Source organism: Argiope bruennichi, chromosome X1 (assembly GCF_947563725.1).
Source record: "Argiope bruennichi chromosome X1, qqArgBrue1.1, whole genome shotgun sequence".
Lineage (NCBI taxonomy): Eukaryota > Metazoa > Arthropoda > Arachnida > Araneae > Araneidae > Argiope > Argiope bruennichi.
Window position 1 is genome coordinate 89919930 of NC_079162.1, and position 27983 is coordinate 89947912.

At 30.5% G+C, this 27983-nt stretch overlaps 2 protein-coding genes across 2 annotated transcripts in view; one reads left to right on the forward strand and one right to left on the reverse strand.

The window, feature by feature from the left end:
* Positions 1 to 9060, forward strand: part of LOC129959532 (brain tumor protein-like) — a 53524-nt gene extending 44464 nt beyond the window's left edge. The window contains exons 9-11 of the mRNA XM_056072409.1: positions 110 to 188; positions 270 to 465; positions 3200 to 9060. Coding sequence (XP_055928384.1) covers positions 110 to 188; positions 270 to 465; positions 3200 to 3814 — 890 coding nt within the window. The 3' untranslated portion in view covers positions 3815 to 9060. The remainder of the gene's footprint in view (positions 1 to 109; positions 189 to 269; positions 466 to 3199) is intronic.
* A 14495-nt stretch (positions 9061 to 23555) lies between these two features.
* The window catches only part of LOC129958636 (ubiquitin-like protein 3), a 194639-nt gene continuing 190211 nt past the window's right edge, over positions 23556 to 27983 (reverse strand). The window contains exon 5 of the mRNA XM_056071235.1: positions 23556 to 26888. Coding sequence (XP_055927210.1) covers positions 26824 to 26888 — 65 coding nt within the window. The 3' untranslated portion in view covers positions 23556 to 26823. The remainder of the gene's footprint in view (positions 26889 to 27983) is intronic.

Genomic DNA, 27983 nt, shown 5'->3' on the forward strand with positions numbered 1-27983 from the left:
TTGTTTTGCATGCCTTATGTAATTAGCCTTTAATAAGGCATACTGAATGATATTAATTTTTGTTATATTGTTCGAAGATACTAATTGCAAATGCACTTCCGCTTTTCAGCTTTATCACCTATCTCGGGGCAGACATATAATCCAACACCAAGGAGCTCTTCTGTGAAGCTGAGTACCATGCAAATCAGGTAAATATTTCGATCTGTTTTTAATCCCTTCCCCTGCACTTAGAATATCATGTTATACATTATCTTTTTCATTACAAATAGATGCAAATTTGGACAATTGGGTCCTGGTAAAAGTCAGTTCAGCTCGCCACATGGATTTTGTTTGGGGCTTGAAGAAGAAATCATAGTTGCTGATACTAATAACCATCGGATTCAAGTGTTTGAAAAAACTGGTGACTTCAAATATCAGTTTGGAGTTGCTGGTAAAGAGGAAGGTCAGCTTTGGTATCCTAGAAAGGTAATTTTGTTGTGTTCATTATAAAAAAACATTTTTTTCTTTTAATCATGTAATGTTTTTCCATATTAAATAAAAAGCTGAATTCCATTAATTATATATTTTGTCACTTTTCTGATTGTAGTATCTTGAATTCTTTTGCTATTATCGAAATGTCCTAAGTAACTAATCGCTCAGGAAAAACTAATCTCTTATATTGTTCGTTCTAAGATGGACGTGGCACTTCTTCCTCAATACATTTTTGGTGGTACAGTTTTTGCTCAAAATTTAAATGAATGTATAATACTACTTTTATAACATTTTGTTATAATTATTAAAATACATTTATACTTTCCCATTTTTGACACCTTTCTATAATTTGGGCTTATGGCAACCATATTGACCATATGATATGAAATTGTTTAAAAATGTTTCAGTTTAAGGAAGTGACTAGTTTTTTAGATATTTCGTATGACAGAAATCTCGGGAATGAATGAATGTAGGGAAGATGATGCAATCTCTAGATGGTAAAAAAAAGACGTATGCTTATTTTTTAAATAAGTGCTAATATTTTTAATGCGTTTCAACACATCATATCTTTTCAAAGTTAAATTATAGGGCATGTTATTAATTAACCTGTTAACTGGGTAATTAACTTATATTAAATTCTTTTGCATTGAAATATTTCGTCATACCCAGTTAACAGGTTAAATATAGGGCATGATTGCAACTTGAATTTATGCTTGAAGTTAATGTATATCAAACCGGACATATTGAAACTGGTTGCAGTGAAAGTTGCATTAATCCTTAACAATTATAAATCTTATAAATAATAATCTAAATACAATAATTATTGCTGACTTATTATATTTGTATAAAGTATAATTAAATTTTCTTCATGATCTAAAAGTTCCAATAATGAATAAAACTGAAAAATACGATCTGAAATTATCGAAGTTTTTATATAAATAATCCATTTAGAATGTATTCTTGATTTGAAAATGTTTTTATAATGATTAATATATTTTAACAAAATACAGTGAGCATAAGAATAATTTAAATCTTTTTGACTCAGCAAGAATAATGTAATCATTTCAATGCAGTTTTTTAATCTCAACAATAAAACAATTCTCAACAAGGGTTTAAATAGTCCCTTATTGAGAAATATCAGCATTCAACTTTTTTTTTTTTTTTTCCCACTGTGAGAAGACTACAAATTTCAAGAGGGATGGTTTGTGCTTATTTCAGATATGACAACAGGTTGAAAAGTGTTAAATTTGTATTTAGGATAGAATATAAACGTTCAATTTGTCCCTGCAAGGATATTTTTATTCAATTAATCTTATTTTCTTGATATTACAATAATTTGTAATTTACAGGGGTGTTTGTGCTCCGGGGAAACCCCGGAATTCCGGGGATTTTGAACTTCGATACCCGGAAATTCCGGGGATCGTCGTTCAAAAGGAAGTAGGAATAATAATGAATTATTTATTTTGATCTGGGTAATTTTGTTTGCTTTGAAAGCAGAAAACGCAAGGTCAGTGTGTGTAGTGAAAACTTTTCCTTTCTTTCTCCAAAGGCAGTGATAATGCGTGAAAAGGGGGAAAAAACTTCTTTTTTGTTCTTTCCTTATTGCGAGTTATGACTCCTTCCCCCGGTTCTCGGACATTCTCTTCTGGATTCTTTTCGGCAAGTAGGCGCGGCAGAAAAAAAAAGGGAGAGACTTCGTTCGACCAGATGTGCGATCACGTGACCTGGGTTCAAAGGTCTTAATTTTGCAAAATTAATGGTTATTAATTTTGCAAAAAAAGTAATTCATTGAACTTTAATAATTAGGTCATTCAATACTTCACAATCGTAATTTTTCATTTCTCCCCCCCCCCCCTTCTCGAAACTCCAAAATGTCGGTAGTAAGTCCGTAAAAGTTTCCGGGGATTTTTTGGGGTCCCACAAACACCCCTGAATTTAACCAGTTTTAAGAATTAAAGTTTTCTTTATTACAATATTGAGCAGTCAGTGGAATAAGCAAATTTTTAGTTCTTCTGAACGTTTTCCCTTTTAAATATGAAAGAAAAGGTATTATAATTAAGACTTGATACATTTTGTTGGTTTTGATTAACCCCTAGGTCTTTATTTTTGTTTTGTTAAAATAAATTATTCTGCATAAAAATAGACTACCACCTGATTTTGAATAATTTTTTTATTAAAAAAATCTGTCCTTTTTGTTACAAATAGTTGTAAAGGGAAGTTTTTTAAAGCTTTTAATAAAGTAGCAAGCCACTTGTATCTTATACATGCAAGTACCTAAAGTTTACACATTTTATTGGCATTAACAAAGTTTTTGTGCATTATGCATTTAAATGTGTTTAGAGAAGTAGTTTCCCGTGTGTGTGTGTGTGTGTGTGTAATTGTGCAGAACTTTTTGATTTTTTTAATGAATTCTTTTTTTGATGCAAAATTTAATTTCTATGAAGTTTACTTAAATTCAAACAAAGGCATGTTGCTCAAATAGAAACACAAATGTTTGATGGATTTCTAATACTTTTTGTGAATTTACTTTTTGATATATTTAAATGTAAATTTTTTTTAATTTCTTATATTCAGTTGTTTTGAGAAACTCAAAATATTTAGCAAAAAATGTAATATTAATTGTATAGCTTTTAAATCAATTCTACATTCAAAGCTACATATTTAATTTTAAAGTAAGACTTTTTTTTCCCACATGAATTTGCTTTTTGATGTATATCTTATTTTTCAGGTTGCCGTGATTCGAAGTTCAGGTAAGTTCGTTGTCTGTGACAGAGGAAGCGAGCGATCAAGAATGCAAATTTTTACAAAAACTGGACATTTTTTGAAGAAGATAGCAATACGTTACATTGATATTGTAGCTGGCTTAGCCATAACTAGTGAAGGCACCATTGTTGCTGTGGATAGTGTTGCTCCAACAGTATTTATTATATCTGAAGCTGGAGATCTTTTACATTGGTTTGATTGCAGCGAATATATGAGAGAACCATCTGACATAGCTGTTTGTGCTAAAGAGTTTTACATATGTGATTTTAAAGGTCATTGCGTTATAGTATTTTCTGAAAAAGGGAAATTTCTAAGAAGAATTGGCTGTGAAAATGTCACTAATTTTCCTAATGGAATTGATATTAGTGATGCAGGTGATGTTTTGGTTGGAGACAGCCATGGGAATCGTTTTCATATTGTTGTTTTTTCAAGGCAAGGCAATTTGTTATCCGAATTCGAGTGCCCTTATGTTAAAGTTAGTCGATGTTGTGGGCTTAAAATAACATCGGAAGGTTATGTGGTTACATTAGCCAAAAATAATCATCATGTTTTAGTTTTAAATACGTTATATATTATGTAAAGATTGTGGCCTCTTCCATATATAGACTACCTTTAGCGGTTGCTTAGGTAGTATTACTTATTAAAGAGCATTTAGACTCCATGTTTCTTTTAAGGCCAGAGTATAGTTACTGGATTATAGAATTTATAAAAGCCATATCTTAACTGTCAAGTATGCCAATTGCATCGATATTTAGATATATTTAGATCATAAGGTTGCTATGTAATAGTTGATCTCATAAAATGTGTAGTATAGCATTTTGTAGTTAATTCTGTCTAGGAATTACCCATAGCAGCTACATATGAGTGGACTGAGCTGCCTTTTGTACCAGTCTACAACCTTAGATAAAAGTATATACATCATGTAGTCCTTTAGTGTAGCGTTGTTTTACACTTCGTCGTAGCAGAGTGCGTTGAGAGAATTATATTTACACATCTGTGAAGTAGCCTGTGATATATATACATATATACATATATAACACCTAAAATTTACAACACAATTGCTCACAATATTCATTTAAAATTCACCTTTTAACGTTTTTCAGATTGTTGTTTGAAGATTAAACAAAGTTATTTTGTAGGATGACAATCTTGGCATTGTGTCTTCTGTGTTGATGTATCTACTTAGTGTTCATAATTATATATCAACATTTGTACTTAAATCTGGAATTCTGCTTTTGAATTTTAACGTGCATAGTTATTAGCCATTTAGTTTTATTTTCCTTATCATTTTATCATTTTGTAGAAACATCGATCTTCCAAAATAGGAAACGAATCCTTTTTATTATAGTTTATATTATATATTAAAATACATTTATCAGATATTTTGTAATTAACTTTGTATGACTGCTGAACCAAAACTAATGGTAGCAGTAGATGTCTTTTATTAATTTTAAGATTATATTTTTTGTATTATCATCCTAGTCTTTGTGGAATGTTTAATGCTGCAGCAGTTATCACTTTTTTTTGTGTTTGTGAAAGCTGACAGCACTGTAATTAGTGCCAATTCTGTCTGCTTTGTGAATTTGCTGTAATTTTCAGATTTTATATCAGAATATTGAGATTTTGGCTGCAGCAATAGTATATACTATTTTGAATTTGGAATTGATCTGTGGTGTTTGCTTTCTGATACTAAATCCTGAAGTGCTGCTTCATTAGGCATTCCTGTGTGAAAGAGATATAGACTCAAAATGTATTCTGAACAAACTCTTCTATGCACAATTTGTAAGGCAAGCATTGGATAATGTTTGTGTGCATTCTGTTGTAATTAGCTGGGCTGTTCCAAATAAATGGGACTGTTCCATGCTTGCAAAACAAATGCTTATGTAATTGTTTACTGTTATATGAGCATTGGGTGTTTATTTTTTGTGTTATTTTGAAAACCATTTTCATATACAATTGTATTTAATATTTACGTTACTTTTCTTTATTTAATCTTTTGATTTTCAGGTGTGACCAGGTTTATGTCTCATCGAATTTTAAAGTTGTTTTATATGCTGTTAGTTTTTTCTCTTTTATTTAGTGTGGAGAAATCAACTTCACTCATTGTATTTATACAGATAAGTGTTCGATATGTTAGCAATAGGCTCGATCAATACTTACGTGGCAAAGCAAAAATTTTTCACTCCTCTATTCCTGAGTTAGTGTTTACTTTTATATTTTCGCCCTTATGACATTCCACTATAATAACCTTTATAAAGCTTATAGTGCTTGCTAGTCTAGTCACATAGCTGAAAAACACTAAATGAAGCAAAAGTAGGGCATAGTTCGGATTGCCACCAATTTCCATTTTTTTAAAAAGAAGTTTTTGATGTGTTATTGTTTATTTAAAGCTATGTGATGTTTTTATTGTGGAAAATGTAACTAATCTATGCAACTAACTGTGCAGGTAATTAAATTAAGCACGTCTGGATAAAATTTTAAGAAATTTAGGCATAGTATTTCAAAAGTTGAAAAATAATTACCTCATGCAGTTACCAGTAATGTTGATCAGAGTCAAATTTTTATTATTTTTTATATCTAATCACTTACTATGATTTTCCCAACTTTTTTCCCCCTTCTTTTTTGAGCTTCAAGATTCTGGAGCTTTTTAGCTAATTTATATGCAAATGTGATAACTCTATCCAGAAATGCTCTGAAAAGATAGTCTACTTTTAATTTAAGATGTACATATAAATTTATATAAGCACAGATTTATTACTCAGAGCTTAAATTCTGGTTAAAATGAAAATTATGAAAAAAATCTCAATTTAATTTATTTACAATTAAGTTTTTTTTATGTATGTTTTTAATTGTTTTGTATTAAAGTAACAAAGTTTTTAATTTAATGATTTTTCAAACAATTGTTATAGATTTTTTTTTTAAATTTTGAGCTATTCTTTGTAATGCGAGATAAGGGTTAAAAGAATTATATATCTAATCCTTGTTTTGTATGTTTCGATGAACTTTTATTGGAGATCTAAATATATATAATGTGCACATGTTGATTTCTTGGTTGTTTGCATAATTGCACGATAATTATTGTGCAATTACGATAAGTATGTTAATTAATGCGCGGCATGTATTATATGTTTATTGCATAAAAGTAATGTATATGAGAAAGAGTTAATCATGCTCATTCTTTTTAATTGCTTGTACAAGTTTTTGTTAAAATGTAGTCTGTTTTAAGGTAGTGTATATTGTAGCTGCAAATTTATTCAATTTTTATCTGAAGTTACAATCAATATATACTTGTTAGCTATATTTTTTTTAGAGCTTTACTACTTTATCATGCAGAATAGATGTAATATAAAATATTTGTAAATTTAAGTCTATGTATCTGTATGTCAGCAATTTTATAAAAACAGATACTCATACAGTAGAACTTCTATTAAATCGCAAGGTAAGCATAACTGCAACTAACTTAACTCATGATATATACTAATTCTCGGAATAATACTCTCCGTATATAAAATGCATTTTTTCCTCCTTGAGTTGTAGCATGTTTCAGCACTCAATCTCGAGTTATATATATCTAATACTAGTATGGGTATTAGATCTATATGATTTCTGTTAATCAATTATATACATCTAATACTCTTGAATAGCAATTATTGAAACCCGGTATTATTATGGAGGTTCTACTGTATCTCTATTGCTGAGTATTCATAAATACTCAGTGTTTACGGATGCAATTTTTTCTAATAGATACTGATGCTCAGTGTTAACGGATGCAATTTTTTCTAATAGATACTGATGCTCAGTGTTAACGGATGCAATTTTTACTAATAGATACTGGCAAATTTATTGCTTGAATCTTAAATTTGTTGAATACGTAAAGTTCGTACCCAACTAAATAAACATGTTCATTTATATGAAATGCGTTTATATAGTATTACGTTATAAGAGGTGAATGTGTTTGCTGCCGTAAATATTTAACTGAAGTTGCAATCAATCATACTAATTAAGTATATTTTTTTATTTAAAACTCTACTCCAATGTCATATAATGAAATGTAATATAAGTTCTTTACATTTATATATTTAAAGAAATTTTTATAAGATATCTAACAATGAAGCTCTCTTAAAAAGGAAGCAAGATGAAGTAATTAGCACATACAATTGTTTTAGTTGATATTTCATGTTTATCTTATTTAAAAGTACTAAGGGTTTTTCCCTTTTTCTGATTCCTAGTCTGTTTAATGAAGATTATTTTAAAGGTGGCCACCTTTTCTATGGACCATTGTATATTTGCTTTTACATTAAATTAGGCTCATGATCTGATGAATGCAATTTTATTTACAATTTTGATTTCTATTCTTGTTCCTACTTGAAAGTCTCCTAAGATTATGAATTTTCTTGTAAAAAATCTATGAATACTTACAAAAAATATTTCCTTATCAAGTATCAAAAGTTTCCTATTTTGTTAATGAATGAATTTTCAATTATAAATCATATTTAAAAGCACCAAATACCTTGTTAAAAGTTGATCTCCCCCTCTTCTAAAGGCCTTTTTGTACTGAAATGTTTTAAAATAATTCTTTAAATGCAGTATTTGCTACCTCTTGTTAAAGTTCAGAACTATATTATAGCCAGTTTACATTATATCATGACCAGAGATATATCTATATATACATATAATTTTTATGCCTATTATATAGAATTTCTGACTCTAGAGTTGTCTTTCATTAGATTACCTGAATACTAGTCTGGAGGCTTAAATGTGTACAATTTAAAAAGTTATTGTAAAAACATGTAGGGCACTATAATGCCATAACTTTTTTTTACTCTGTGATGCTGTAGTTAGCTAGAGTAGGGTAGTGTTCCAAGATGTAGTTTGGTAATAAGCAAAGTAAATAATACTTATAAAAAATTTTCTTCCTAGGTAGTAAACATATTTGTTTACTTTTGAATTGAGGTCATGATATATTTGATCTCATTTAATATTATATGCTTACAACTTGCAACACTATCTTATTTATTCTAGCTACTGTAGCTATACATTGTATTTTTTTTATCTTAATGTACAAATTGAAGTCTCTTATCTTTTTTACTTACTATGCAATATTTATTTACCATGACAAAATACAGGCGAGCATTTTCGTGTTATATTGCGAATTTTTCACATAGGTGGCTTCCGTTTACATGCTTTTCTTTGAGGCAATATATGAAAAACTTTGTTTTAGATTTCTGCGTACTTGAATTGTGGTATTGCATGTGGTTCCTGTACACCAAATTCAATGCCACATGTTTATCATGCACTGTCCATTTATTGTCAGAGTTTACACTTTTTGAAGTTTATGTAATCTTGGTCCCTTTTCCAAAGCACTGAAGTATTTGGTGCTGTTTTACAACCATATTAATGGAGCAACATTTGTTAATTGTGACTTCAAATGAAATATATATATATATATATTATATTATCTTTATTGATTATGAGGAGTTAAATTTTTGAAAATGATTTTGTGCCTAGATTTTTTGCCATATAACCTATTGTACATTAGTACAAAATAATTGATCCCCAACATTCTGGGTGTCGAGTTAGTTTGTTGTTGGTCATGCTGTTTGCAATAATTTAGCATAATAAGTATTTATATTATGCATCTGGAATATGTTCAATAAAACCAAAGCAGTACATGAACAATAGACATTCAGAAGTTGGAGGGATCCGGAATAAGGTATATTGCATTTACTTGTGCTATTTTTGGAAAAGCGTAATGGATGAAGTTTGTAATAATGTTCCATGTTTATTCAAAATAAAAGCTGTTGCATTCTATTCCTTTGTTTAAAATGGTCTACTGTTTTATTTACCGTTTTCATCATATTTCATGTTAATAAGTTTGTATTCCTTTTGGCATTGAATTTCATGCTAAAGCAAGAAGTAGAAAATGTGACAAATGAGTCAATATATCCATTCTTGCAATAATTCAAAGTTTTAAAATAAGCATTCAAAGTAAAAATTAGAATCATTTTTGGTAAGTTTACTTGTTTAATTATGCTGACGATTTTGTAATTTTAAATCAAGATAATCACATTGTGGCAAAAGACTGAATTAATATCTTGTATTCCTTTTGTGTTGTTCTTTTGGGACTTGCACAAGTTAGTCATGGGCATATAAATAATTGTACTTAAATTTTTGTGTTCTGAAACTATTTATTCAATCTTGCATAAAAGTATTTAACCATATTTAGCTTTAAAATTTTTTAAAGCATAATTTTATAAGGATATATAAATTACTTTTAATTGCTACAAATTATGATATAAAGAAATTTATTAAAATATCAAAAATCAATGTTTTTATTATGCCATGAGAAAAGTTTAATGTTTGTAGGTAAATCGTTATCAATTAAAAAATTTTATATGCTGCGTGGCTGTTATGTAGTTGCAGATATTGTAGATAAATTGTTTAAAGTAATTTTCTTCAGCCGTTTTGAACTGTTTAATAAATTTATGACTAACAGCTGTTTATCCTTAATTTTAATTCCCTGTTTAGGTTTTTTAGATGCCAGATTAAAGGAATCTAGGTAGATTGCATATGAATAAATGCAATTCCTTACTAAATAGTATTTACCATTATAGAGAATTAGTATAGTTTTGAATGCACAGAATAGCTTTAAAAAATAAGTTGGATAAAAGATTATATTTTAGAAATAAATTTTCTATCTTTTGAAAGAAAAAAAAATGAAGTATAGAAAGAAATGTTTTCTAAAGAAAATGTTATCAGTCGTGAAAAAAGTTTTGTTAACTGTAGAAAATGCAAATTGCAGCTGAGAAAGAGTTGGGATTAATTGCAAGAGTGGAAAACTATTGCAGTGGAAAATTGTACCTGATTAACATGTTGAATTGCTTTTATATGAATCGCAAGATATTTTATTTAATCGTCTTTCACTGAATCTTTTTGTCAGTATGTTCTTTAAATTTGAATTGTACGTTGAAAGCGTTATTTGTCATCTAATTTTTAAATGAAATATTTTAATGTTTACAAAACTTTTAAGCCCTATTTTTTTACTCCTGTTTATTGTAGAAAAGTATGGAAATATATTCATATACATATATTTATTTATATTTATATATTTGACATAACCAAGGGAAAAATAGTGTTTTGCGAAATGGAAAAAGAATGATCGTTTCATTGTGATATATTACGATTTTCTTCTTTCGCTGATATTGTTTTATGGTTGAATTTAACTGTATTATGTGTTCATTATCTTTTTATTTGCATTACATTTTATTGTTCTATGTACAGGATTTTTATAAAATAAAACAAGTCTGGATTTTCATTAAATATGGCTTCCCTAAAATTCTTTTCCAGCAAGTAGCTCAAATATAGAATTTTCCATGTCCCCCTCCCCCCACCCTCCAAATTTTGCTTTTCGTGACATGATAGCTTTTAAAAAAATGTTTCATTTAGTCCATCCCACAAATGTTTTTGGCAAGCACTCACATACACACACAAATTCTGTAAGCTTCGTAAATTTAATTTTGAAAGATGATTTGTTTTTACAACAATAATGATACAATTTCATAAAATATTGCATGATATTCTGTTTACGGAATAATATTCATTCACTGTTTTCCGCTGTCAGTTTAAAAATGTAACTGTTTTAATATCAAAAACAACTGAAGAGCTTTCAAAGTCTAAAAATACAGACCGGTATTGATCGTGAGAATTCAAATATCATCTAGTATTTTAAATACAATAAAACACCATTTATATCTTTTGAGGACCTGACGTATAACAACATATAATCGAAATTTTAATAAAAACGATTTTGGTTATTACAACTAATATAGATTTATTTAATTTATTTGAGATATATTATTTTATAGTATTGAAAACAACAAATAAATATTAAAATTTAACATTTGTGAAAACTGAAAAATACCTTTGTTCCAAATCTCGATGTGCTAATTATACATTTCTTGTTTTAATGTATACGAAGGTGGGTATTTAAATATGTATGTCGTCTGACCTGCTGCTTGTTTGTATTAAAAGTAACATTATAAATCGATTTAATTTAATCCAATTTGTTTTCTCTGAGGCTTTGACAAAATAAGTTCGAAATTTTTCAGATGAGTCCCATACGTCTTTAAAGGAAGGTGGAATTAATTCCTCACATACTTCTTGATTATCGCTTAGATATAAGAACCAGGCAAATTGTCTTTCATTGATTCATCGGTTGAAGGAAATTAAGAACGGACAAAACAAGATTTGCGAACTATAACAAAAGGATAAACGATTTATAACCGACGCCTTGCGTCATATAAAGGAATTATTACGAATGAATCAGGTCTGTAATAAAACGACGCATAAGTGAGAAACACGTAATCTGTGCTTTGCTGTGCTGTGTATACGTTTTCAGGTTAAGAAGCGAGTTTATAGTAGCACTTTGTCAACTTTATTTGGCAGTATGTTTTATCGTGAAACTATCGTATATTATCCTCCATGATCCACGCATGTTGTATTTTAGAAGTGAAAGTAGGTAAAACCAACATCAATCATTGAGCAACCAACTTAAAAGGATAACATATGATTGCACTGATCGTAAGAAGACGACAACGAAGGAAGGACAAATCATTTTAGAGAATGCAACACCGAGTCCCGATTTGGCATTTTAAGGAGGTTTGCGATGCATTTTGAACTAAGCGGTCTCTTTGAAGCAGTCCTTGAAACATTGAACAATTTAGGGGAATTTGAAACATTGAACAATATAGCATATATCAGTCAAGAACAGATTCTATTAGAATATGCTTAGTTCCAAAGTGCATTTTTTTTCCCAAGTTCCAATGAGCCGGGGGGGGGGGAACCTCGAAACAAAGAAATATATTACCAAAACTTTTGTACAGCTATGGTTACTTTTGGATACACTCACCATGAAGATTCAGTTATTTATCATATCGGTGGACCAAATTTCCAGTTCCCTCTTCGAAAAACACTGATGTGAGTTGGGCCTAAAGTTCTTTACTCTAAAAGTTCTTTGAATTTTCTTTTAAAGTATATGGATGCCTGGGCACTCACTCTTCAGTGGCGCAATTTCGGCATGCTGATTGGCTTTCTCGTTGTCTGGTATTCCAGTATCCTTTTCTTTTAAACCACTTGATCAACTCGTTGAACATGCTGTTCTGTTGTAACCGACTTGTGCTCTTGTCCTCTTCATAGAAAACGAGGCTTACAGTCGAGTGATTTCCATCTCTTTCATGAATTCCAGACTAATGAGGAACTTCAAAAGAACATTAAGGCCCATCTCGAATAACTGGTGGCAACGCTCTTCCAAGAAAGGATCAGAAACCTGGTCCATCGATATGGCAAATATTTAAATCTTTACGGGGATTATGTCGAAAAGTAATCATGTTTATACACAACTCTTGGTATACAAAAACATTAATTTTTCTCTCCATTTTTATCTTTTTCTATGGTGCTTTGAAGCATGGGGACGAGTTGGAAACGGTCCTCGTGTATAATGTGTTCTTCCTCGTTGTTGGCAAGATTCGTCGTAAATGTTCATTAGGAAAATTAATTTTTGAGTTATCTGTTTATCTTGTGTATCGTTTTTCATGAATTCATTGAACGAACGAATTGTTATGCATATATTTGGAATTACTATGCCTGATATTTTGTTCCGTATCTAGATGAGCAATTTAGGAAGATTTGGGTGTCTTGTTTTCAGAACAGTGAAATTTTGCAAAAAAGCACTAAAGAGCTGTTACATAAATAGTTCTAAATCCGATTTTTGCAAATACACAGCTTGCCCAATTTCTTAACAATTTTAAGAACCATTAAAAAAAAATGCTTTGAAGCTTTAAAGTTGTTCGAAACGGGAAAAAATGACTCGATAAACAAACGTTGTTGAAAAATGTGTGAAATTTCTAACATTTTAAAGATTTTGTTAATGAACTGGTATCAGAGTTGTGTGGACCCGATCAGTGAAAGCTTTTCAACTCCTTGATAAATAATTTTCAGGGAAGATACGAATGGTATGTATTTTTAAAATTATATTTTGTTGGCAAAATTCAAATTATTTTCAAAAAAACAGTGAGAATAACATTCTCTTATGATACAAGTTTCTTCGATTCCTTCTTGATTAAAAAAAATAGTATAAATCAAAATGATGGGGCGCCATCGATTGTGGTGTTAAGAAGCTTTTGATGACAATAGAAATAAGGAAAATTTTTTTATCCTTGTAATTATATTTATTGACACCATTATGCGAGAATCTAGAAATTACTTTTACAGGTATCAAGAAAAAAAAGATGACAGATTTTAAGTGGTTTTGGGCTAAAATGTTAAAAATTCACGACCCGCTCAATCTTGATAATGTCGTTTGGTACCATTTGCATAGTAAAAATTTTAATTTGAGCAGAAAATAGTTTAACCAGATTATTTTTAGTTTCTCTCTTATTTCATTTCCCTTAATTCGTTACCTTTATTCCTCTAATTTCTGAAGTCTTGGCACTCTTGCAAAATTTCTGGCCACAATTTTATTATTTTTTTATTACCAGGAGTTAAAAGCGAGATTGGGAACTGTTCATGATTATGACGTAATTAGACTAAATTTGTCGTTTCGCTGTTTAACCGCATTATTTAATGATATTGGTTATTTATCGGTATTGAGAAATAAATTCGCTGCTTGAAATGAACAGTGGCATATCTGCAAAAATCGATTTTTTTTTTATTACATCAAAAAATTCATTTTTTTTTACTCTTTCTTGTGGTAATGTCGGCATATCTCTAGTTTCAAAATATCACGCAGCAATCGCTAGTGTCGTTGTGCATAGTTGGTATTTTGGCGCGCTTCTCCTAGTAAACAACGACACAGCCGCCATTGCGTCAGTTCTGAAGAAGTGCTTGGAGGAGGAACATCTATGTCTCTGTAAGTTGATTCGGCATAAGTACCCTTAATACCATTTTACCTCTATGTTTCACTATGTATTATGAAAATAAAATCGGCATTTCGGCTGATGCGCCGGTGTTACATCGAGTGGGAGACTAACTACTGATCTCTCACTCAAAGTAAAACTGTCACTTGAGCTGATATGCCGGTGTTTCTTCAATGTAAGAATCCGCTAACTGTAGTTTTTTTAAAAAAAGACTGGAGTATTGGTTGATGTTCTGGTGTTTCCCTCATTTTGGAGAAAACCAGATCAAAATACTTCAAAATAAGTGTGTTGTTTTCTGCATTATTTTAAAGACTTTACTGATTTCAAAGCTTTTTTGCTTCATCCAATTGACTATTGTCCAGACTTCTTCATGCAGTTGTTTAATTTTATTGTTATTTGTTTGTTGTAGTTCTTAATTCTTCAGATGGCGAGAAAGCGCCAAATGATAGAAAAAGGCGTTACTGAAGCACCAGGCCCATCACACAGGGATGAATGGCGAATTGTGTCACCAGATCCATCACCAAGGGATGAATGGCGAATTGTGCCACCAGTGTCACCAACAGCGATAGGTTCTACATCAACGGTTTTAGGTACACAAGAATGGGTAAACAACCTGCCGGACCCCGATTATTTTGAACTACAACCAGTACAACCAATGCAGTACAGATGCAATGATAGCAATGAGATGCAAGACTTTTGTGAAGATGCCAGAATAATTAATACTGATGGCACTTTGAATTATATTAAGACTTAAATAATGGAGTTAACGAAATGAATGAGACTGATGGAGTTTCTAAAAAGACTGAGACTGGAATTCCTGAAACCAGTGAGACTGGAGTTACCAAAGTTAATAAGACTAGTACTAGTATTACCAAGATAAATGGGAATAAAATTTCCGAAGAAAATGAGTCTAGTGTTAACAAAATGAATGAGAATGGAGTTAATGAAGAAAATGAGGCTGATGTTACCAAAATAAATGAAAATGAAGTTACCGAAAAAAATGAGACTGCTGTTACCAAAATGAATGAGAATGGAGTTAATGAATTGGATAAGACTGGTAGAGATTCTGATGGGGCACCAGACCCCTTTGCAGCGTCTGACGGCGAAGAAAATGATCCGTCATACAACCCTGACAATGAAATGAGCAATAATAATATTTTATCCCTACCAGATGCCAAAAAACCGAAGCTTTTGACCAAGAAACCCAAGAAAGAGAATCAGAGGTAAACAAGAAAACATTTGAGACAATTGGGTAAAGAATACATCGGTCGCACTGACAAGCTTGTCGCCGCTAAAAAGCTGTTACCGCCATGTCAAAATTATAAGTTAAACTGCAAGGAGAAAATTGATGAGAGCCAAAGACAAGAAATGTTTACAACCTTTTGGGCCCTTGGAGACTTGCAGCGTCAACGTCAATACGTCAAAGACTGTATGCAAACAGTAGCGCCAAAAGTAGAAAGGGTCACTTTGAATGCGACACGTATTAGAGGTAAAAACCAAGGATATTATGTGATCCATAAAGGTGAAAGATTCAGAGTCTGTAAGTATTTCTTCAAAAACACATTCAACATAACAGACAGGTTCATCAGAACAGTCATTGAAAAAATAGACAACGAAACAAATATTCTAAAAACAGATCAAAGGGGAAAACACCAGAAGCATAACAAAATAGAAGTTACTTTGGTGGAAAATGTTCATAAACACATCAATTCCATCCCCAAAATCCCTAGCCACTACTGCCGACAAGACACTTCACGAGTTTACATCGAAGGGGGAAAGTCTATCGCAGATTTGCATAGAGACTACAAGAAGGAACGGGAAATAGAAGGAAAAAAATGTGCTACTTACGACCAATATTTCCAAATATTTAAGACGTATAATATTAGCTTTTTTCAACCAAAAAAAGACCAATGTTCACTTTGCCGACAATACGAAAACTCTCCAAAATCGGATGCATTAACTGAGAAGTATGAGCAGCATATCATAGAGAAAGATCTTTCTCGAATGGAGAAGCAGGCAGACAAAGAAAACTCGGACGCTGAAACTGCTGTTGCTGTGTATGATTTACAAGCTGTTCTTTCGGTTCCGAACTGTTTGGTGTCAGACTTTTATTACCTGTCTAAGGTGGCTTCATACAACTTTACTATATTTAACATTAAAAAAGATGAAGTGTTCTGTTACTTCTGGAACGAAACACAGGGACACCGTGGCCCAGTAGAAATCGGAACGTCCGTCTGGAAGTATCTCTCTTACCTTGATGCACTGGGGTCAGTGAAAAATGTCATCTTTTACAGCTACAACTGTTCTGGACAGCAAAAAAAAACCAATACTTAATGTCTATGTATCTCCAAGCAATTAATAAAATGAACTTCGATTCAATCACACACAAATATCTTGTCACAGGGCATACTCAAAATGAAGGTGATAACGTACATAGCCAAATTGAAAAATCGGTCAATCACTTTTTGCGTGGACAACCCGGCATATTTTCACCAGTTCAATACTCAACAATAATCAGTATGACAAAAAAAAAGGAAAGCCATACAAACTTCTTGAGATGATGTACTCCGATTTCCTAAATATTAGGGATACGGGCATCCCTATCCCAGCAATTTCAGAAATGAGCGTCATTATGTTTAAAAAGAGTGAGCCCTTGAAGATTTATGAAAAAAGGTCTTACGGGGATGCGCAGTTCCAAATCGTAGTAGATTTAGAAATGAAGAAAACTCGAAAGTCTGGGAATCCAACATTTCCTGATTATGAGCAGGCATACCCAACCCCATTCAAGGTGGCAAAAAAAAACAAAGGAGAAGCTACTGGGTGTGTTAAAAAATGGCCTTATTCCTCGACAGTTTTCCGATTTTTATAACAGTTTGTAACTAGTTTGTACCTACTTTATTTCCATATTAAAACGTTTCAAATGAATTATTTTTATTTTATTTCCAATTAATTAAATAATAACTTACCTTATTGTTGCCTAGAATTATCTTCAGTATTTAATAATAATACTTACGTAACAACGGCATATCTTCATTTCTTTCTTAAATAGTAATATTTTAGGCATTTTTTCTTTGCCTGTATAAGTAGTTCAGTAAAAAACAATTATTTTACCACCAAAATATTTCGCTGTGGCTAATAATATATTCGGGAATAATTTATTCGATTGTGCAAAAACTTTGAAACGCTCTCCTGAAAAGTAGTGTTTTGCAAATATGCCACTGTTCATTTCAAGCAGCGAATTGTAGATGTTCCAGTAGCATTAGACATTCGTCATGCCTCAAAGTCTTTCACAGTAAAAATACATTGCGATATTTCTTCAAAATAACGAAGTTTGTTATATTCTGTTGAAGAATTCTGTAATGGAACCATATACAGTTGAAATGTAATTTAAAACATTCGAAATTACTAATGAATACGTTATTTCGTAAGTTAAACATTACTTGCATATTTGGAGCCATTTTTTCTATGTGATTCAGGAAAGCGTGTGCAAGCGTCTAGAACTAGCCTACACGAAAAAAAATAATCATACAACAACAACAACAACAACATAATGTCTTGGATATCATCTTCGTGCAGTATGTGGAATTATTTGGTCCCAAAACTACTTATGAATATGTTTATTGTTGCTTGCTAACAGCCGGTCCAAAGCTTATGTTCACTAGTTTAGATGGAATGTAACAGCCAGGTATTCTAGCCCTAGTTACTGAACGCACTGGTCCATTATTAGTCTATGTGCCATGTATTATAATTTAAGTGCAACGAATGTATTATTTCAGTTGCGGAATTGGTAAAAATGTAAATTAGAAATTTGGAAATCACAGGTTTGAGCATGATTATCGCATTGCTTAGCCAACAAAATTCTCGGACTCGGAGGGGTGCAAGGTTTTTTTTTTATGATAAACTATACTTCTCCCGAAAATGAAAACCTTATAGAATGTATCTGTATAGTTTCTTCGGATGTTCAAGATTTTCCAAAATGGTATTCGCTGTCAGTTTTGAGCAAGCAACTGCTCCATGGTTACAATTTTGGATATCAGCATTACAGAAAATGTATTTCTTGAATACATTGCGATTTGTAAAGAGCATCCAGTTCTCGAAATACTCTTATCTTTAAATTCTAGCCCCCGATTAGACATTTTTGACCAGTGGCATAATGAGAAGTAGGCAAGGGGGGGGGTATAGAAGTTCAGAGCTTCAATCTTGGGGGAAGGAGGCATGAAGTCAATATTTTTGCATTTAATTTACATTTTAAAACCCAAAAGCTGACGAATGAAGCTGGGAGAGGTGGTGATGAAATATAAATGCTAAACTCGGGGTGGTATTTACCCTCTCTACACCATTGTTTCCGACCCTGCGTTGCTATGCGACTCCGATTCGGCATTGTGCGATTTGTTCTGCCTCAAAAATCAAGATAATCTAGTGAAGTAATTGCTAGGTTTTAATTTTTATCGTTTAGTAATTATATGCCTTGCGTTTTCTATATTTTTGTATTAAAATCGTATCAATGAACAAATTAAATAAAATGGAAAGTCTTTTGTTATCGTAACTGCTAACGGTGTTTATTTACTAACCGCATGCCAGCTATTAATGGCCAGAGATTGCGCAAGGTTCTTTCTGAACTAAAATTGTCTGATTTTCTGACTATATGGTATGTTCGCCAATACCATGCAGTTAACACAGAAGTACCTTGCTAACATATTTATTATTACATTTTTAAGGGCCTTTTTTTTATATTTGTTAAAGAAACTTGCTAGTAAATAGCAAGCCTTTCACTAAAGTACTAATTTAGATAATTATTTCAAACCCAAGAATTAATATGGTCTGGGTTACAGAACTGTTACTTCATTTCGAATTTTCCAGTTCATACGAACTTTAGTTTAGATTACCGTGCACTAAAAATGGGTATTTTGGTTTATTTTATTTATTAAAGAGTGTCCTGAGTAATATTTTTAGAGAAGGAAACGGAGAATTTTGATTTTTTTTCAAGGGGCGGGGGGAGCCTTTCTTATTGCTGGTGACATATCATTGGTAGTATATTAAGGGAGTAAAATGTTGGAGAATTTTCTAGAATTCCTTTAATACCTCAAAAATCGTATGTAGCCAAATTTCATGCAATATAGAATTTAAGTTCTCTGAAGAGAATTACTGTTGCCAAAAATCTAAGGCGTGTTATCTATAAGATTCCTATATATACTTTCATGATAAATCTTGATGCTGAATCTTCTGAAATTTATGTGAAATTATGTTACTATTAGTAATTGAAATGAAATAGACTTGCAATCGCTTAATATTTTGCTGCAGTCAAAAGATGTATTGTTTTCATCATAAATCGCGTACTGTTTTTGAAATCCTTGATGATAAACATGACGCACAACCAAAAATGTAGTGTACATCACTGGTGATGCAAGGAGTAGCGACGATATTAACTTCCTGGCATCTTTTAACAAATCAGACAAGTGGATTAGATCCTTGGCTTTTTAAATGTAAGATTAAATCGGAAATAAAAATTACTTGCATCTAATACCCAATTTGTTCAATTGCTCTACAGGCTCTTAGCTGTATCAAAATAGTCTTTCAGTTATCAGACAATCCTTATTTATCGGTTTTAAATTAATTAAAAAAAAGGGATTATATTATTTTCTTGTGGGTTCACTTTGCATGGTATCAGACGTTCGGGCTGCCATGCTGTGTGTCTAATGACAACAAGTCAATTAGACCAAAGTAGTTTAATTGCCTTTTTTAATTTTACATTAATTTTTGTATGCTTTAATGTATTTTGATCAATCAATTTCTTTAGTGTGTTATTTATAGATATGTTTGGTTTCTCAGTGGTGTAACATATTTTGAGTTCAGTAGCATGAGGCGCAGTTTTTCCAGAAATTGAGTGTAATATTGTATTGGCCTTGTGTGGGCACGTTTCATTGACTGCGAACTATGTAGTTTTGTGTGGTATTGATTTTCACCATTTTTTATTGTTCTCTTTATTAAAAATTGTAGTGAAGTGACAGGTTTTTGTCCTTGCAGAAATTATATAAAGTATTTTTATTGTATCCAGGTTTTGACAAGCCTCTAAGTTAATCTATCTACGAACAGCAACAGATATTCAATCTTGGGCTAACAACTGTCGAATTTGTAAGTAATATGTAAACGTAGTTTTTCATAATTGATTGTGTTTTAATTATGACTGCATGCAAAGTGTTTCAAAACTTTTCATATGAATTTTAAAGGATAATAGAACCCTTCTAGACAAACAAGATCAACATACCATGCATGATCGTAATTCGAATATTTAAGCCTTTGGGCGATAGTCGGCGTAATCAGAAATAATGATAGAAAATCGAGGCATGTAAGAAATGTGTTGTATGCAACAAATAACAGAAAAATGCTCAGAATCTCATACCATCTTCGTATGCATAGTGATCTGCACATTGATGTGGCAGCTACAACATCAAAGAGTTTTCCTAGGCTCTCATCAGAATCCTCCGGCATGAAAAATGAATATCTAAGTCAACAATGAAACGTTTTCTAGTATTTCACCACTTATGTTATAACCATGCATTGTATAGTAATATGAACTTTTATAGACGTGTTCCATCACCTTTTTAAAGTTTGTACTAAAAGTTTTTAAATATTTTGTATAATTATGGATTTTAATAACATTTTCAGGTACGCAATTTTCGTGATCGCATAGCAGTCACTATCAGTAGCTATGTTTTTCGCCATATATGGTCATGTATTTCGTGTATGACAAAGTAGATTAAAATCTGTTGATGAACAGACAAAGGAGGTAGATATCAGTGTAAATTTTCTATTGTAAAATCGTTAAAAAAATTGGGTTGTTACCAAAAATATCGATTATATATAATATATGTGTGTGTGTGATATAAGTTGGTTGGAGGTATAGACACAACTTGAAGAAGTAGCAGTCATGAGGATATATAGTCATTTAAATTCAATAATTTTATTTGAATTCCTCATTTATTTTTATCATTGATGAACAAGTTCTTTCAAAATCTTCAGAAAGTATTTTAGAAGATATACTTCCAAATCATGTTAATCATGGAGAGGTGTCCAAAGCAGAAATAGAGTGCCAAAAAATCTATGGCGAGTTTAACCCTTTAAAGGGCCATTTTTTTCTAGTCATATTATGTTAAAATATTTTTAGGCATGAAATTAGAATAAGAAAAGGGATTCATTTAGCTTATTAGATGAATTTAATTTGGTTAATTAATAATTAAGTTACAAATCGACACATCATTTTGTCTGAGATAAAGAATTGAAGCATCTAAGTTTCTGACTTGCTAAAAAAATTTGTCAGAACTTATGCCAACCTACATAATTTCATACAAAGATTGATAAATTTGGTAGGAAGCATACTTCCCACGACCCTAGAAAGGGTTAAATACTTTCGAAAGATAATTGACATTTTTGTTAGTTTAACAGTTTGTTGGAGTTCGGAAAAAATGAAGATTCGCGAGATTCATTAGGTAAAAGTACTCCGAAATTAAGTGGCATGGAAAATAATTTTAAATCGCGGATAAATTGCATTTAGCACGTATACAAAAAGAGGATATGGCTTTTTTTTATTATTATTATTGAAATGCAATCAACGTGTAGGTAGAAAAGTCACGTTTCCGAATTGGATGATATATTTAGTTTGAAGTCTTAGGATATACAAATTAAAAGTGATATTTTGATAGACATTTTTTTTGTCTGACTGCATGAATAGGCGACGCGTATTGGTTATGTCAAAACATTATAACTCTGGGGTGTGCAGTTCAGTAAATGCTAGATATTCGATATTCCTGAATGTTTATAATAATTCTGACATTATGTGGCATGCTGCAATATTTTTTTGTTTTAGAATTTGCACAGAACGAGATTTGTTAGTTCATCATAGACAAAAATGCTAATTAAATCGATTCTACAAATCTAAACGTCAATTCTAATATGTAAACATTGTTTAATAAAAGCTGATCATTGTAATCCAAGCACATCTGCATGCAAATGATGCTACTGAACCAAAAGTGTACTTTGTAGTTTTTACATTTTCGAAATATGTAAACTATTTTATTTACTTTCAGCTTTTATTATTGAGCCTGTTTAATGGTCATAGTAATTTTTTTTTTTTTTTTTTTTGCAGATGTTGATGTAGTTTATGGTTGAAGTTCTTAATGGTAAGCAACTTTTTAGACATGTTATTATTTGTTACAACCTTTATTTATTTGTAAAAAAGTTCCAAATGTTTGAATGAATTGAAATAATAAAAAAGAAAAAGCTTTAGAGGTATTTTTCAGTTTTCAATGACTTCAATAAGGCATTTATAACAATTCTAAAAATAAATAAAAGAATTTTTTTTTCTATGTCACTGATAATGTAATAAGCCATAAAGTATTATTTGTAAAGATGTATGTTTATAAAAATTTCTGATCAACATAATCAATGTTTCGCAGATTTAACGTGAGGTAAAAAATCTAGGCAACTAGATAAAACTTTCAAAAAATAATATTACAATATAAAATGAAATGGCAGTTTTATTGCACCAAAGCTTCATGATGCTAAAACATCATACATAACAAAAGCATGAAATTTAAAACGAAATTTCTGCCTTTTCATTTTCTCTCATAAAGAATAAAAAAAAATTTTTTTGCTTGCTTTTTCACATCAGAATAAATAATTTTTGAAGTATTCACATTTTTTAAAAATAAGAGGATTTAAATTTCAAAATAAACTCCTCATAATTAAAATGAGAAAATAAGGTCGCATTGCTAATATATTTGATTGCAGTTTCAATGCTTAATTACAGCATGTAGCAGTTGCATTACTCTTATCTTCTATTTTGGATAATAGATGGCGATGCCTGATTAGATACGCATCCCATAGTGCATTGCGATTGTAATGAAAATGAGATGATATTGCTGTTCTGTTAAGCTGCGAAAGTGAATGTCTTGTCTTGTTTTTGTTTAATGTGAAATGTGATTATTAAATGTTTTGGAAAACATATGTCCTGTTGCTTCCACTGCACGGATCATAATGATCTATATTTCACTACAAGCATAATTTTTACTGAAAGTAACTACTTGTCAATTGATAATTTACTTCAACATAAATCCTCAATGAAATCATTTATGCAGTCACAAGCTACATTATAAATTTTATAATTTATTTCTGTTAAATTATTATTAAAGTGTAAATGATACTTAACACATTCTATAAATTTTCCAAAAATATTAATTGATTTTGGAATAAAATGAGTAAAATTTTATTTTTCTGTTATTTTATCGTTTTTGTTATCTAAATACACGACGGTATTTTCCAAGTATTGATTTCGATAATATAAAGAATTAGAAATGAGTATTACTCAATTAAATAAATAACATGACGAACCTTAAAAATAACACTCATGCAAAAGGTACATAACAGTACTTTATTGACGCTTTTAGATAGCAACATAGATAATTTTAGAAACTCCATAATTTTGTGAAATTTTCACAAGTTTTGTAGCATAAAATCAATTAGAAACAATCTGTTTCATCGACAAAAGAAAGCAAATTCCTTTCAAACTTATAAATATTGATTTAAAAATAAAAATACAAAACATCTAATACAAATAATGCATTACAAAATAGGAAATTTACATTTTAAAAAATATTTTTTTTTTATCACACAAGACTAGAAACACAATATTCTCTTGAAAACAATAAAATCTCTCACAAATTTATTAGATAATTATCTCAACCGATAATAAAAATTGCAAATCGTTTGCCATCACGAAAGCGCTAAAAACATGCCACAAGATAACTGCAAATATATTACTTGTATATCTTATAAAATAATTACTTAAAATGAAAAATACTAAAGAAGCAATACTGCGCTACATTATCAGAATGAAATGTTGATTTTCTTATTTTACTCCAGCACATAAGTTTTTTTTTTCTAGAGATTTATTAAAGCACACTTAAGAAAACAAGGAAGACTGATAATTTACAAAATAGCGACAGCATTTACCCATCCAAATTTAGGATATAATTCTGAATTATATCTGGGCAATATGATCTTTTATTCTTAGAATTTTATTACATTCTTTAATTCGGTGTGTCGATTCAAATTCTTATCGAATACAGACTTCTGCATGGTATAACCGAGAACAATAAAGAATAATTTAAAATTCTGAATTCAGGCTTTTAAGCTACTTTAATAGTTTTTGTGAAATTTTTGTACATTCTAACGTTAAATAGTATTTCATTAACTAACAAGATCAGTAATATTTGAGATGGACGAATTAATGAGTGCATATGAGCATTATAAGATACCATGATTTTTCTTTATTTACTTAACAGCAATAAACTACATTTTCACATAGACAAAATGGAGAGTGATGATTATCAATGGCATTTGAAAAATGATATAAATTTTGTTTTTAATGAAAAAAAATATAGCAGAACATTTTTTACAGCACATTTTTTTTTCTATCAGTAAAATGTTGTCAACAAATTAAAATAATCTCCATATTGTCAATGCATCAACAAGTATTAGAGATCTTCCATATATGATATCGGATTGAGGCCTAGTATTTATTAAATTATATCTGAAGTTCCTAATTTAATTTTTAGTTATATAATATCTCTCTTATTTTTAGCATAGGCTTTCTTAAATATCATTCTATTTGTTACATTTTTTCCGGTTGAAAAATAATTTTTTTTTCTCTCGTGAATTGAAGTGTATTTTTAAGCTGGAAAAAAAATTAGAAGTAAAAATAATTATAAAAAAAACAAAAAAATTTATCAAATATATTGAATGAAATACTTCAAATTATTTTATTTCTTTAAGTGTGATGGCAGAGCGCTTTGTCAGTTTTTTTGCCAACACCTTCCGGAAATGTGACTTCGAACTTAACACACCCTGTTTTAATAGTATCCATAAAAAAACTTAAAGGTAATATAACTGAATAAAGAAACTTTAAAGAATGTTCTAATTATATGCATATGCTTCAAGTAAATTATAATTAAACAAATTATTGAGGTATTTTTCTTAAATATATCTGTAAAGCTAAACGAAACATAGTCAATATTATATTTCATACATTCATGCAAAGCGTAAAGAAATCTACTCTGCTTAAAAGCTGATTCGATACTCTTGCAGCTTACAAAAAGCAGAATAAGAAACATTTATTCTCTTAAAATTATTATATGGTACACAGTAACAGCGAGTGGAACAAAAAAACATTTTTTTTTTTTTTTTTATGGTTTCAAAAATTGATATTAGTTTGCGCGCCGTGTTAACAGACTTCAAATATTTGATACTGCAAAATAGGCTCTAGCATATTTGTTTTCCGTTTCTAAACAATTATTACACAAGGAAGTTTAATAAATTAGAGAAACTATGATCTACTTAACATACAGCAACAATAAGCCACTACTGTAGACTGGACAAATAGCAAGATCTTTCAAATGAATCGGCTTTCAAATGCAATACTAATACATCTATATCTTTTAAAATGTAATCTAAGTGAAAATGAGATTCCATTTATTTTAATACCTTAGCAATATACTACAGAGATAGCTCGTCCTTTTGTACAAGTACTGCAGTATATATAATGAAGCTTTTAGCAAGTCTTTTGCTGTTAACAATTCTTCCATTCTTTAGCAACTACCATTTCTTTCAAATGCATGAATACAAAAGATGAATGTTATATTTAACGCTGAGCTTGAAAAACGTAAATGTTTGTTCCAGGAACATAAATCAAAGGCTCGGTTGCCAGCAGTCAAGCAGTAAAACAATTTAGAACACAAAAATATCTATGATATATAATGGGATGGAAATATTATCAATTAAGTCACGGATAAGCAGCTGTATGGATCCAGTGTTTTTTTTTTCCACCATAAACAAATCAGTCTTTCAGAAAACAAAAGTTGTTGATATAGGCGTCTGAAGAGGATTATTTATTTAATTTTTTATGCATCTGCGTCTCGCTGAACTAATTCTTATAACCAGTAATAATGGCGATGAGAACAACTTTTGCTAGACACATGAAGAAAAAAAAAAATCTAAGGGAATGCGTTATTTTTTTTTATCAATGTTAATAAGTTTGTTAGATGATACAGTTTCACCAGTAATATCTGAACAGCTGGTCACAATCACATTAGAATGCAATCAACTTTCTTCCGAGTCCTTTGTGACTTAAATAGGAGTCCATTCGCATATTTTTAAGAATCAAACATTTTTAGAAATACTTTCACTGGAACTTTTTTTTTTTCAGATTTAACTAACAATGATTTTCACGATATTACCTCTAAATACCATTCTACTTGGAACTATAAAAATAAAATGATATGTCGAACTGAAAATATTACACACCAGAATCGGCATTCGCATATTAATTACAAATTCTAGTGCACTAAAATAAAAATTACTCGACTTTTTTTTCCAGATATATGTGATGACTTCAATAATTCAGCTGCAACAGTGTGACGGACATATCCAATAAGCCTACAATATTGTTGACTCAATAACAAGTTCAAAACTGTAACGGCAGAGTTTTAATTGTTTTTCATGTGGAATGAAAGAAGTTCTAAATTTTCAGCTAGGTAGGGTCAAATTAGGATATCATTTCTTCATGAGTCATTCATTCTCCAGATCATCTCATCTCATCTCATCTGAACGGCAGTCACATGAATTATAGAATAGAGCAACTTGCAGAGCAACAGTTACTTGACCGATCTTTGGACTTCTGCCTCTGATCTGAAAAAGAATTGCAACAGTTACTGGTTATATAAAAATATTCAAAGAATGATAACACTGAAATAACAATATAAAAATAAATAAAACAAAATAAGCTACGAAAAGATTTTTTTTTTTTTTTTTTTTTTTTTGTGAAATGGAAGATATTTTAGTTGATTATGCTAATTTGGTCCGTTAGATGTCTGCCAATATCGGTTGTTACAGAAATGGATAGCTTACAATTCCAGAATAAAGAGAAATATTGTGGAATTTTTTGAACAGCTGACCCTTTAAAAAGTAATTCCTTTTCTAATCATGGTATATTAAAATAGTTTTAAGATTGAGATTGCCTTAAAAAAAGTGATTCATTTAGTTTATTAGATAAATTAATTTTGATTTATTAATTAATTTGATAAATGGCTCGATTAATTAGTTAATTTGGTTAATTAATTAACAAAGTAAATTAAGACATTTTGTGTGAGATAAGAAACTGAAGCATTTAGGATTCTGTCTTGATGAAAATTTTGTGATAACTTATGCTAATCTACATAGTTTCAGCCAAAGATTAATTTAGTGGGAAGCATACTTCTCATGGCCTCAGAGAAGGTTAATCATTTAATAATAAATAAGTTCTTCTGAACACCTTCTACAGAAAATGAGCTGTCAGATTTTAAAGCAACAGAAGAACGTGGGTTTTGTGTCGGTTTAGTTTAGTTATATTATCGTAGAGTTTGGTAGAAACGCGAGGGCTATTTTGAGATGGACTTCGTAATTTTGAGCCCAGGTCAGATGACGAGGAAGACACCTGAGCTGACACCCTTTCCTTGTTTCCGCGTCTTTCCAACAGGAGGTGTTGGAATAAATTACAGTTCTTTTTTTCCCTTAGAAGTGAGGTTACAAAACTATAAAGGAAAAATATGCAAATTTTCGAGTTTCTTTAAAATGAGGTATTGTTCAAATTGCCAACAGATAAGTTTTTATCTAAAAAAGAATAAGATAGCATACTTTAATTATTTTATCAGAATCGTTCCTTCTTTTATGCCTTTATTGTTGCCATAATAATTAACAAAATAATTCTTTTTTGGATTGCAATTGACAAATTTAACTTTTTCAAAG